Genomic DNA, 12,929 nt, shown 5'->3' with positions numbered 1-12,929 from the left:
ATCAAGTAAACAACACAAGTAATTAGACTAGATCCATGGTCTGCAGACATTCAGTGCTACAAAAAAAAAATAAAAAGCAAGTACTAATCAAAAGTTTTAGTTAAAAGCAGTGACTATTATACCACAAGGGCGGCTCTGGTAAAACAGAGGCATTCAAGACTGCTAAATCTAGGCTGCAATGCTCTGTAAATGTCTTTGACAAAAATCTAGAGATGGGGAAATCTTGTGTGAAAGGGACTTGGAGAATTTAAGAACTAAAAATCTACTAATGAAGCTGAACTAGGTGGAAACTATTTACAGTAGACTCTGAAAATAAATTAATATCTATATACTCCTTATAACCCCATGCTAAAAGCTTGCCTTTTTGCCTGTTGCCATATTTTTTTTAATATATATAGGAGTGTGTATGTGTATATAAACACACGCGCACAAACACAGGTGTGCGCATGTGTGTGTGCATACATACACCTTACTGACTTAGATACATTTTTTCTTTTCTGGTAAAACTGTGGCTTCTATTTCACCCACTTAACTTACTGTTTTCAACTTGAAACATCCTCCTATAAGAGGAATGACAAACTCAACCACTGGTGCAGATGTTTTGAATACATAGGTACCTGTTTTTTATTAAAGGCAAGAACAATACACCAGAAAAAAAAAAACATATTCTTCTCTGACAGCTAGGCATCTGATTTAATAATCATTCTTAAGTAGCTGATACAACTTTTGTAGTCTCAACTTCCAATAAATGCAGATCATCAAGAAGAGAGTCAAATACATAAGCTTACCTTTCCTTCGCATTTCCTGTGACAAGCATACTTGCAAACTAGAACAAAAGCAAATAAAATGTATGAGTAAAGGAGTTGGTGGATTCTCCCTTCCCTTAGACAAGCTTTCTATTTACATATCTGGACCAACTCAAGCCTGTTACATATAAGTACCTACATACTTCAAAACAAAACAAAAAATCCTGAAATACATTAGCTTTTAACTACACCTGAAAGACTGGTTAATTACAGCAATGTTATCAGATCTGTGCATTCCATCAGCTTATGATAACGTATGTCTGGTTAAACTTCATAGGCTGATTATCTTGACACCTATCTTCACAGCTTCGTGTGCACCAGAGGGGTTACATGTGAACAACACAGACAGTAAGATCAAAGTGTTCCAAATGCAACCTGTGAATCTTAGTCATACTAGCACTTCCAGACACCTAAGAAAAGCAGGGTGACTTCAAACTCACAGTGACCAAGATTGTTCAGGCTAATTTCTGATTGTGAAATACAGTTTACATAGTGTTGCAAACATTACTTCCAACAGTAAAGCACCTGATTTCTTTTAAATTCCTGCTGACTTAAGAGCAGGAAAAGATTAATTGTCCTAGCAAGTTTAGAATTAGAAAACAGCACTTAACATACGAAGTTACGAGCAGCACTGCAAGTATGATGCAACAGCATAATAGCTAGAATTCAACACAGGCTAACTTTAACAGATTTTCCATTTATACTCCTTCTTTACTCTGAAGTTTGCTTCATTTCCATGTAATGTCTGTTTTGGGCTACTATGAGCTAAGCTGTATTTCAAATTCAGGAAAAGCTTGCTTATTCAATCTTCAAGATCAGTAAGCTGCAGAACAACAGAGGTTTAGCTGGAAGATTAACTGGGGTCTAACCGTAGACTACTGGAGCTGAAAGCCATACTCATTTCTCAGTGCTTCTACCAAGAAAAAGATATTCTACAGACAGACCCAACAGGAAAGATGCAATGACCAGGCTGTGAGGTCAGCAAATATATGACCATGCTCATTTCAAATGCAAGTGCATTTTCTCTTGAATGAAAAACCCTCACGCTTCAGTCACTTCTCAGACAAAAAAAACGTAAGGCTTGCTGTCCCATTTTCTTTGCAATCTTATAGGCACACTACGTTCACTTATTTTCTCCTGGTAAAAATTTGGAACAAGTTCTTTGCTTCACAGGATCATGATTCTTTATTCTAAAAATTTATTAGTGTTCACACAAATATACTGCTCTAACTATTAGCACTGATAATGAACAATAACCACACACTGCTTACAAATGCAATCAACCTTAAAGCAAACAGAAGACTGCCTTTAATCCATGACAAAATTCTTCATTTTTTTTTCCTGACAGCATGAGGGATGCCTACATTCATGAAGTGACTTCATGCACTGAAATTGTACATTTAGTAGAATTTGTGTTTTAAAACAGCATTATTAGCTTTGACTTCACAAAAGGCTAACAGATGCAATTAGGAAATAAATACACATGCTGTTTCTTCTACAACCTACTTTGAGATTTCCTGCAAAACGCATGAGAGGGAGAAGACAATCACAAGAAGTAAAGAATAAAACATTAAATCTTTCAGGAAGCTCTGATATTACAGACAAGGTTCTCATCATCTATTACTGATGCTTAAGCCTATATTCCCAGGGTTAAATACAAAAGAAAAATGGATTTCCTTCCATTACAACCTGCACAACTTTGCTACTGGCTCAGGCAAAACCAAATCACAAATGCCACCAACAATACACAAAATCTTTAAAGACGTAGACAACAGTAAATGCAGCCATTGAGGTCTTTTTCCACCTACATGAAAAGGAAGAGTTCGCTGCTCTTGTGTAACTCAATGGCAGAGTCTTTGCTAGAAAGAAATCACTGAAGTCATGTGTGAGTTTAGCCTGGATAGCAACAAAAAGACTGAGTCTTGAATCAGCATCCCATTCAGACTCATAAGCAACACAAATATGGTGTACAGACTCTGTGGGAACATAACGGAATATTGGTGAAGAGGAATTGTAGAACACACTTAAAAGTGACCTTGCATCTGGGACACAGAAAAACACTTAAAAGCATGCTAATCATTGCCTTATCTTGTGTGCTTTGGTGTTAGGGTAATATAGGCTCAGAGCCATCCCAGAAGACATGCTTGAGACACCTGCCCTGCTGTGCAGAGGATCAAAGCATGGTGGAAAACTACTGCACTTACACAGGCAAAGCAGCAGTTTAAGAACACACACTTTCTAGTGAGGACTGAGCTCCATGGTGCCTGCCTTCCGACTTATATTTCCTTTGCCTGGGTGCCGTTTCAGAGCTGCCTGGGACTGCGAGGTAACAGAAATACATTTATTCTTTTCATTCTGTCTGTGGCTTTGTGGTTGTTCCTGCATTGTGCCTGCCTTAGGCCAAACAAACTCCATACGTAACTAAAGGAAGAACACTTCACAAAGAAAGCACTGCTGTATTTATGAAATTCAAAAGAAACAAAAAGACTAAAGCCACAAGGGGTAATTAGCCAAATATACATCAGGCAAAGTTCTCCGGCTGAAACAAACTATTTTTTTCAGTTACTTAAATCTATAACATTCTGAAGATGGAGATCCGATTCATTCATAAAGCCATCATTCAGAAATACCCTACTCATATCTAAACCCAGCATTCGTGAATTAGACTGAGCTAAGTCATTACCTTCTCTCACTCTCTGTCCAATAAAACTGATTATTATAATAAAACCCGATAGAAATAAGCGCTCTAAAATGAGATCATCAGTTATCCAGATGCTGGGAGCAAACAAAGCATTCTTTTGTGCTCAGAAAAGGAAAGGAGATTCTCATTCTTCCCTCTTGAGTGAGCCACAAACTGCTTTTTGCAGACATTGCTCCTAAAAGACATACCAGCTACATCCCAACAACAGAAATGGATTTGCAGTCATAACAGATTGAAATACCAATTCCCTTTTCTTGACAGGTCTGAATTTTGCTAGACCAAATCTCTGCCCAGAGAACAACCCTTAAAATGACTGAGCCCATTTCAGTGGGCTGTTCTTGGTGTTTACCAGACGCTTAAGTATTCAAAGCATTTTGTGTAATCTAGGTATGCCCCACTGAGTTATAGGAAGTGTCACAAGTTTTCATTTGCTGGTAAGGTAATCTTTTTATGTATTTAAAGATCTATATAAGTATGCCTGTGTAAATGAATATTTACAAGTATTTACATGTGTGAACATATGTACAAGAATATATACAAGCATACATACACATATACATACTCAAAAAAACTAAGTCTTGGTTACAGTGCATACAGAACAACGTAAACCAACTTTAATTTAAAAAAAAACCCCACTAGCACAGAGCATTGCTTAGGAATTAACAACTGACTGGAAAAAAGATATGTTGGATTACTAACCTGCAATCAATTATAAACCTCCAGATATTGCTAGTGAGGTAGAGTTATGAGAATAAACTTTGAGGCTATTTTTAAAGTACTGATAGAGTTAAGTCAGAGTACTTTTAAACTACTTTGTATTTCTGTTTTTTTATCTCCACTGATTTCTCTTTACCCCTTCTCCAGAAGGGGAAGCGGGGAAATAGGGAAAAAAAACCCACATATATAAACACACAGACACACACACACAGGGAGAAGAAATAGCAGCAGCATATGAAAGAAAGGCGCATAAAGAAAGAGTGAGTTGAGTAAGGGTCATGCTGTGGTAAATTCTCCAACTATATGAGCATAGAGTTATTGGAGAGAAGCACCACTGCCTTTCCAGTCACATCATTTTGCAGTGCAATTCATATGGTTTTCCCCACCATATCTGCTAACATCATAAACAGCGAGATCCCTTCATGAACACTAGCAAATTAACCACTCACTCACATAGAAAAATCAATTTGCTTTACATTTTGTTACTCAGAATTCGTCTTGCCAAAGCTAATCCTACTAACTCTCAGAACTATTCTGCCCAGATGGTTGCACTTCCTCAGCCCGAGGCTGATTTTGTCTTGGGCCAAGCATTTGCAGTACCTGCAAAGAGATGGATTATCTCAATCAATAGATCGCCAGAGAGACTGAACCACACTTCAATATGCCAGCTGGTGTATAGAAAGCCTTAAATAGTAGAGAAATAAATTGTTAGAAAATTTCTAAGGAAAAAAAAAAAAGCAGTATTATACTAGAGCTGTGCAACCCATGTGATTTTCGTGCAACATACACAAGATGCAAAAACATAAACAACTGAGCACACTCATAGCACATCAAGCATTAAGGAAAATACATGCAACTTACAATTAAAGGATCTCAACAAGCAGCTTCTATTGAATGCTGGCATTCTTTAGGCAAAGCTTATAAGTGAAACAGCACTCAGCTCTTTTCAGGACTAAGCCCAAGAGTATTCTAATATAAAACCGTGTCTGAAACAGTCCGGAAGACTTAGTCAATGTCACACCCAGCAAGCCTACTTCTGTTCTTCAACTGAACAGCTGAATGTCTGCATCCCAACTCTCGTCAAATACCAGACTTTCCAACTTTGTGTTTAAAGATTCTGGCATCAGTTCCAAGAACAACTGTCCCAAGCTGGCTTGCAATGAAACAGAGGCCAAGCCATATTTAGCCAATTTACTACACTTCAAAACAATGGAGGGAGGGAGGGAGGGAGGGAGGGAGGGAGGGAGGGAGGGAGGGAGGGAGGGAGGGAGGGAGGGAGGGAGGGAGGGAGGGAGGGAGGGAAATATATTTCTTTGCATCAAAATTAAGATATGTTAACTCCTGCAAGTTAACAATACTGCTGCCAAGGTAAAGACAGAAGAGTAAGCATAAAGAATCATTTTTCAGACCTAAGCTCCAAAATTTTTACTAAATCAAAGTTCTACTTCTTACTTGAATGCATGTAAGATGCCTTCTGAAAACCAGTTACTATATGTTTACAAAGTAAGAGAGCAGTTCTGTAGAGTAACCACAAAACCATTTATGGTTTACCATGAGAAAATTCTTCAGTTTTTCTGTGTGGTAAGGGTTACTCACCTTGTCAAATTTTAGCATTTAGTGGACATATGGCAATATATTCTTTATATTCCAAATCTGTCACACTGTACGTGCAGTCAATATTTAAAAACATAGGTAGCTTACAGAGACAACCTGTAGCTTTCATCAAGTGATAACCACAGCTTTCATCAAGTGATTCTCCATGGTGGGGTTTCATATATTTTTTTTAAACAGCTTTACATATGGCAAGGGTACAAACTAAATAATTCAGAACTCCTCTTGGGGCACAAATAAATAGAGACTCTAAGAAATGTAAATCAGTTTAATACCTTACTAATCCCTAAGAAAGAACACTTGCCCCAAAAGCATACGCTATACAGTTCTTAATTTCCTGGTGACAGGAAATATTTTGCACAAAATCCCAGGTCTGCTGTTGGCTCTGAACAAAAGATGTTTTCCTTTTCTCAGAAAAATAAACACATAACAAGGCCACAACAGTTACGATCACTTCCAGGCAGAGCTTGGTACAGAAAGACATCTATGACCAAAATGTCCCAAATGGACAGAACACGTGCACCTTGCTGGATGTTTATATTTCGACCAGGGTTTAATAACAGTGATCAAATTATTAGAAAAATATCTGACCAACACACACACACTTTCCTGATGACCTGTTCCTACCAGCACTGCAACAATTCAACTCAAGATTAAGATCCAAAATTAAAGTGGTATGAAAAACAGGCACATGGAAATTAATATCTGCAGTGTTAAAAATAAGATGGCATGCAGTACTGCATGAGGCAAAGATACTTTTGGCTGGGGGAAGAGTCCTCTAGCTGGAAATACTGGGCTTTAGCTTTAAGAGTAAGCACCTCTATTTTTAAGAAGTTATCAGTCACAAGCCACTGATGTCGAAAGTCTAACAGCAAGAACATTTGGTGCATTTCCTGTGCTCCAAACATTTTTAGATTTTTGTGTTTGATTTTTTTTTTTTTATATCCAGCCAACCATTGTCTCCTCATTGGAATACTGCTCCCAGCACTTCATGACAGCAACTGCAGACATTGCTTTTGAAAATGAGGACTAAGAGACAGTTACTGGAAATTTGTGCAGTGTTTCAGCATTTTCTACTCGGGGTGGCTATACAGTAGAGTATTGTGAATGAGCTTTCCCAGAGATGAAATATTCAACTTGCTATTGCTGACGACAGCAGTGGAAAATCTTCATTAAGAGAAACATATTTTGCCATTACCGCTGCAATAGTATGTCTGTTCTTTTCTTCTACTCCCATGTTCTTCCTGTCTTGTACGAAGAATCTCGACCACCAATGTTTTAGGGGGTTTTGTTCCCCCTTCCCATGGAATTCATAGCTTTACTTTATCATTTTATCTACATTCTGAAAACTCCTGAGTGGGATTTTGTTTGATTGATTTTTGTTTAGTTACCACAGATGCTGTTACAAAGAATATTAGCATAGTGAACACGTTTTCAGGTTTTCAAAAATAAAGTACTCATACAGCAACTTCTTCTCATCTTTTTAAGCTACAATTGCAAGTCAGGTAAGAACTGATTAAACCTTAATCCACTTTGGAATCAAAGATTATTTTTAGACCTCTTCCCTCCAGCTGAACGGAAAATCTCATATTGCAACATTTTATCTGCAAAATCATTTCAACCAGACTATGGTTTACTGTAGCTAGCAAACCACATGAAACTAAAAAAAGTTGGAGTACCTCCAGGTATTTCTCACAAATACAGACAATACAAGAACCGCAAGACCTCGAAAGCTTCCGTGCCTGTGACAGATCTTGGAAACATATCTTACATAAAATTATGCTAAGAGCAAGGATCAGAGAAAAATAAAGAGATTGGCTTAAAACAGTGATCTTCACCAGAAGAGAAAACAATATAGGTGATGCAAGGGAGGTCAATATGATCCTTCAAGTACTTAACACAGTTGTAGGCATGTTTTCCAAGAGTATTTTTTAAACTTCATCAATGGACAACAGATGGAGACTGCATAAAAACAGCTAACAACTCCCCTTTTACCTGTCTTAAAGGGTTCACATCCTGACCGTATCTAGATGGAGTTATGTTTGTAGCCCAGCTTAGTTTTCTTAGTTTCTTCATGTACCAGAAAAAAACCCTTCAACACTACTTACATATTTCTTCATGCACCTCTCCTTTATTTAAACCTTAACTTCCTATATGTTATTTCTGTCTCCTGGTAGTTTCCCTTTCCCACTCCCCTTCCTCCCCCACCCTTGTTTGGAAGCCAATTAGAAGTGTGAGTTTTTAGCCAAATGCATCAAGATTTACTTTGAGTTTCCTTTTGCCACACGGCACATTCAAGTTCACACTCAAATTACATACTCTAATTATGGCAGCATTTTGCTTTTTGGGGTTAAAGAGGGCCATTTAACTTCAATTTACTCTTAAGAATTTGGGGTTCTCAAGTGGGCTGAGTTTATAAAATTACAGGTACACTAGATCACAAAGCAATCATTGGTTTTCCAGGAAAAAAATGCAGGAAAGCACACAGGTCACATTTATGTTGTGCTTTTTTTTTATTTTATTTTTAATTCATTAGCTGTAATGAACAGAAGCTGCAGCTTTTTAGAAAACTTAGTGACTTGAACCTAAACTTTAAAAATAAATTTTATAATGAAAGATCAAATTCTGCCAGAAGTAAGTCAGTCCTTGTCAGGTAAACAAATAGGGAACTCATACTTTCAGTACAACTTTCTGAAACATTATCTAATACCTGGGATGTAGCTTGGCTGCTATGAACATTAAACATTCTACCAGAGGTTTCTGAGGTTTTTGCCTTGTGTGTTTTTTTATTTTTAAATTGGTAGGAACTTATCTTAGAGATCTCTGCCAAAATTCCTCCTCCCTCCCCCAAGTTCCCACTGGGAATGTGCCATCAAAGCATGTCAATTTTATAGCTTCTCTCAGCTCCAGAAAAGGCTGTATTCAGCAAGGATGCTTATGTACCTCTTGTGTAATGCCCACTAATTACAGTGGCTTCTTCTGTATCTCTGTATGCTCCAGTAAGTCTTTATTCATTCTTCTCTTTCATGCTGTTATTATGCACATAGCTTCCATATTCCGCTAAGCTCTGCACCGAAACAGGAATGCATAGCTTGTACAGCTGAGTACCTTTTATTAATCTGGTGCAAGCAGCTATTTACTGCGTGCACCTTTTGTCCAGAGAAGAGTAGCTAACCTTCCCAGTCTTGTGGTGTCACAGATGAGCTGCAGTGCACATTTCTCCTTCCAGCCTCCTACTCGCCAGAACAGTACACTCTGCCACTCACGTGCAGGTCAACATGCACCCATTTCTGAGAGGTTCCTAAAAAGACTTCTCTGCTGCCACTAGACCAATTCACGCAGTCTCCCTTGGACATCTTCCCAGATGCCTTTCACAAACAAGGCTGACAGTCAAATAAGGTTTTACAGCTAAAGTCTGGGTTCCTACCTAGCCCAGCCTTGCTTTGGCACTACATAATCCCTCTTCCTTGGAGTTCACAGCAGGTACAAGCCATTAATCTGCTCTAGGGACAACAACAGACCACACTTTTTGATCCTACAGCCTGCACATCCTGGTTTACATGCAGTTTTCTGTCTGTTGTATCATCAAATGTTGGTCATAACTGAAAACAGAGTACTAGCAAAAAGAAATTCTAGGTCCCATCCTCTCAAAAGTTCATACACCTCTTAAATTTAGAGGTAATGAGCAGTTAATTGCTTTCTAAAGTCTGAAGGTATTCTGTTTGCTTTCTGCTGTTTCTTGATGAGTTTGAGCCATACATACGGGAGATTCATCATTACAAATCTTAGAAGTATTAACTGAAGCAGTTACCTTAAAAACTATCCTAAAACAGTCCCATGGAAGGCAATACAATTCACTGAATCAGTGCTAAAGAAAATACGTAAATGTACATACAAAATCGGAGAGAAATCAAGAGTGACATGATAAAAACACTGAACAGTCTTATTCTCTCAAAGATCTATCACATTATAATATTAACATAATTATTGGGTGTGTCTATTGCCATCTTATAGTTAATTAACCAATGTCTATTACCATAATTAACCTTAAGATGTAGTTATGTTGAAATTATTCAAACACAATCTTACATTATAATATCAATATCAATAGATGCATAGATTTCATAATATAACCATAGAAGTCGTTAGTAATAGAGGATTTTATTTTACAAGGATCAGTCCACAGAATCCAGGCTGATACAAACATCCCTACAAATACACACTACACACTTCACCATTTAGAATCAGCTGTGATGCCAATGGACCAAGCCAGACAAATTCCTTTAGCATGTCTAGCTTTCTTGTTTGTGTGCCACAACTGTAACCACAGGCATGTTTTGCACATTATTAAGATACTAATGTTATTACTGAACTTAGCACTTACTGATGGAGTATATAAAACCACCTGCTATCATATAAGATTAAACATGCATACATTTACACACACAGCATGTATAAACAAGCCTTAAGAACAGTTTGTCAGCTCCAAAATAGTCAACAGAAAAATGTATTTTGTCTTGCCAGAAGCAACGAACACTTGACTAACTACAAAGAACCCTTTGTATCTGGTAATTTCAACTAACCCAAATTAGACCTTAAGTGGATCACGAACTGTGATCCCAAACACAATCACAAACAAGCAGGTAAGTTTCAGAGGAAAATATCAAACTTCTTGCAGAAGAAAAACAGCTCAAATCGTCTTCAAATCCTGATCTAGGATTCGTAAGTGGCTGGAAGTTCTTGATTAAACACTGATACTGTAATTCGATGAGAAAATATACTTTCTACCTTTACTGCATGTTACATGCTCAAGGAAACAATCCAGACTTACTTATCATAAGCCAATCAACACTTTTACAAGACTTATTCTAACATGACTTACAAGGCAAGTTATTATACAGATTAATTTTAAGTAAAGAAAATTAATTGCACCCTTTATTACACTGAGCTCGCACACAATACCGTTGTAAGCATTTCTCTGCTCACAGTATAGCCAAAAGTACATGCCAGTGTAATTTAACACCTCTTTGGCTAGCACTGACACATTACACAAACATCAGGAAGAACGCACACTGCCATGTAGTCTAATCAAAGAAAAATGTTTTCAAGGAAAGAAAAAAAATTAACTAAAATGCTACAAGCACTCCTACTGGAATTCTTCCAACACACTCCCCAAGAACAACAAATTCATGGCTAGGTTAGACTAACAAAAAGACACTCAGTTCATTCAAACTACCATTAATTGCTCTAGTTCAAAATCTAGTTCATGGAATGCCGAACTAGCAGCACGTAAACATGTTAATTTAATGTTAATTTATCTGAAGGAGAGAGGAGTTTCACCAACAGAAATATGTTAAGTGTTCCAATTCTTCATATTTACTTGACCCATCAATGCTCTAAAGAGCTAGGAAATAATATGCTATTATTACTACTCGAATTTCCCAAATCTGGTCTCCAGTTTTTAAATTGCCAGAAGAGTACTTTAGAGATTGGAAGATTCAGAGCATTTAAAAAGTTCTGTTCTACACTAACGGTCATACAATCACACCACAAAGAAGTGATCATTTTAAATAGCAAAACAAAATAAAGTAAAATTGAAATAAATAAATCTATATTTTACATAGAAAACATAAATTCACATGGAAAATACATAGAAATTACACCATTATAACAACTTGTTTAAAAATAAAAGAAAATACTGAGTAACCAAAAAAAGCTTAAAAAAAAATAAGGCCTTATTATCACTGCAGCCCTTTAACTAACTAAGTAAATGTGCATGATTAGGATGTATGTCTGCTTAGCCCTGAACTCGAAAACATTTAAGTTCGAAGTAGTGCTAAAGAAGACATGGGGAGTCATGTGGTTCTCTGTTTACCGCAGAATATGCAGGCACAGTAGAAATCAATTCACAGCTCCTTATCCCTTCTTCATAATGACAAGCTGCAAAGACATAGCCCAGCTACAGACAGCCTTACCAGGCACAGAGACAGCTAGGCAGATTTGAAGAGGGGGAAGCTCCTTTCTCATTTGCCACTGTTTTTGTAAAGCTTGATAAAAATAAATTCACTGTAACCGAGCATGCTTTACTGAAGTAGACTCAAGTACATAGGGACGAAGGACATCATTCAAGCACACCTTTCAGTCAATAATTGATTTTTCATAGAAAGCTTTTAGGCACTGCCTTCAGACAAAGGACCCATTTTGCAAGACAGGTCTAAAAAACACACCCCCAAAATGACTGCCTACATACTAATGAAACATTATCTAACCAACGAAACACCCAGTTATGGCTTTTTTCTTTCTTGCAAGTAGATAACTCATGTCTAGATAAACAGCAAATGCTAGTTAGTGACCAATCAGGAACCTTTCCCCTCTTTCATTTCTCTTGACACATAACTTTCTGATAAAACATTATAGTTTAGTTGTAGAGCAGGTCATCTTGAGTGCTATCACACATTATAGTTTGGAATGAACCTGCAATCTGTACAAAAAGGTACTATCTTCTGAGGAGAAACAGTTAAAAAGTTCTCATTAATATACAAAGGAACTTTCTTCCTAACTTGAGGCTTTTTCTTCTCCCTTCCCCCAATGTGAACTAGCTCACTTTCATTCAGCAACATCAGAGAGAATTTACCAGATGCAGCAGCACCAGAATTTGACTCCAAAACAGTTGGTTTGTTTTTCTACATATTAATAGAGATTCACAGTACTCTGGTACATTTCAAGAACTACAGTGCTGGCAACACACAACTGTCAGTTCAACCTCTTCCAAAAACTCTGCTTTTTAAAGCCCCTGCTCTAAGTTACAATATAAATGGGTTCTTACTAAATTGAAACTACTTGGAGTCATCACTTTACTCTGTGCAATACTATCAAGAGGCTCCTTCTGAAAACTGCACCTAGGAACCTAGAGAAAGTTAACACAGACAGACTTAGATACAGGCACAGACATACCATAGTCATGAACGTATTGGTTTGAGGAGTGTGCCAGAAGGATCCCAAGCAGAAGCACTACTAGAATTTTAATTGTTCCTCAGTTTGTTTTTTTTATTTTGTTTTCCCGAAAGCACTTCCTTGATGGTTTGAATACACAT

General features: G+C 37.3%; 1 protein-coding gene across 11 annotated transcripts in view; it reads right to left on the bottom strand.

Annotated features, from left to right (window-relative positions):
- Window positions 1-12,929, bottom strand: part of TNS3 (tensin 3) — a 221,051-nt gene that overhangs the window by 151,439 nt on the left and 56,683 nt on the right. For 7 of the 11 annotated variants that reach the window (XM_054060590.1, XM_054060591.1, XM_054060592.1 and 4 more), the window contains exon 3: window positions 789-826. The exons of the other annotated variants lie outside the window; for them this stretch is intronic. In XM_054060590.1, coding sequence (XP_053916565.1) covers window positions 789-826 — 38 coding nt within the window. The remainder of the gene's footprint in view (window positions 1-788; window positions 827-12,929) is intronic. 11 annotated transcript variants of the gene reach the window in all.

Source organism: Cuculus canorus, chromosome 2, assembly GCF_017976375.1.
Source record: "Cuculus canorus isolate bCucCan1 chromosome 2, bCucCan1.pri, whole genome shotgun sequence".
Classification (NCBI taxonomy): Eukaryota; Metazoa; Chordata; class Aves; order Cuculiformes; family Cuculidae; genus Cuculus; species Cuculus canorus.
This window is presented reverse-complemented; position numbering and strand designations above follow the sequence as displayed.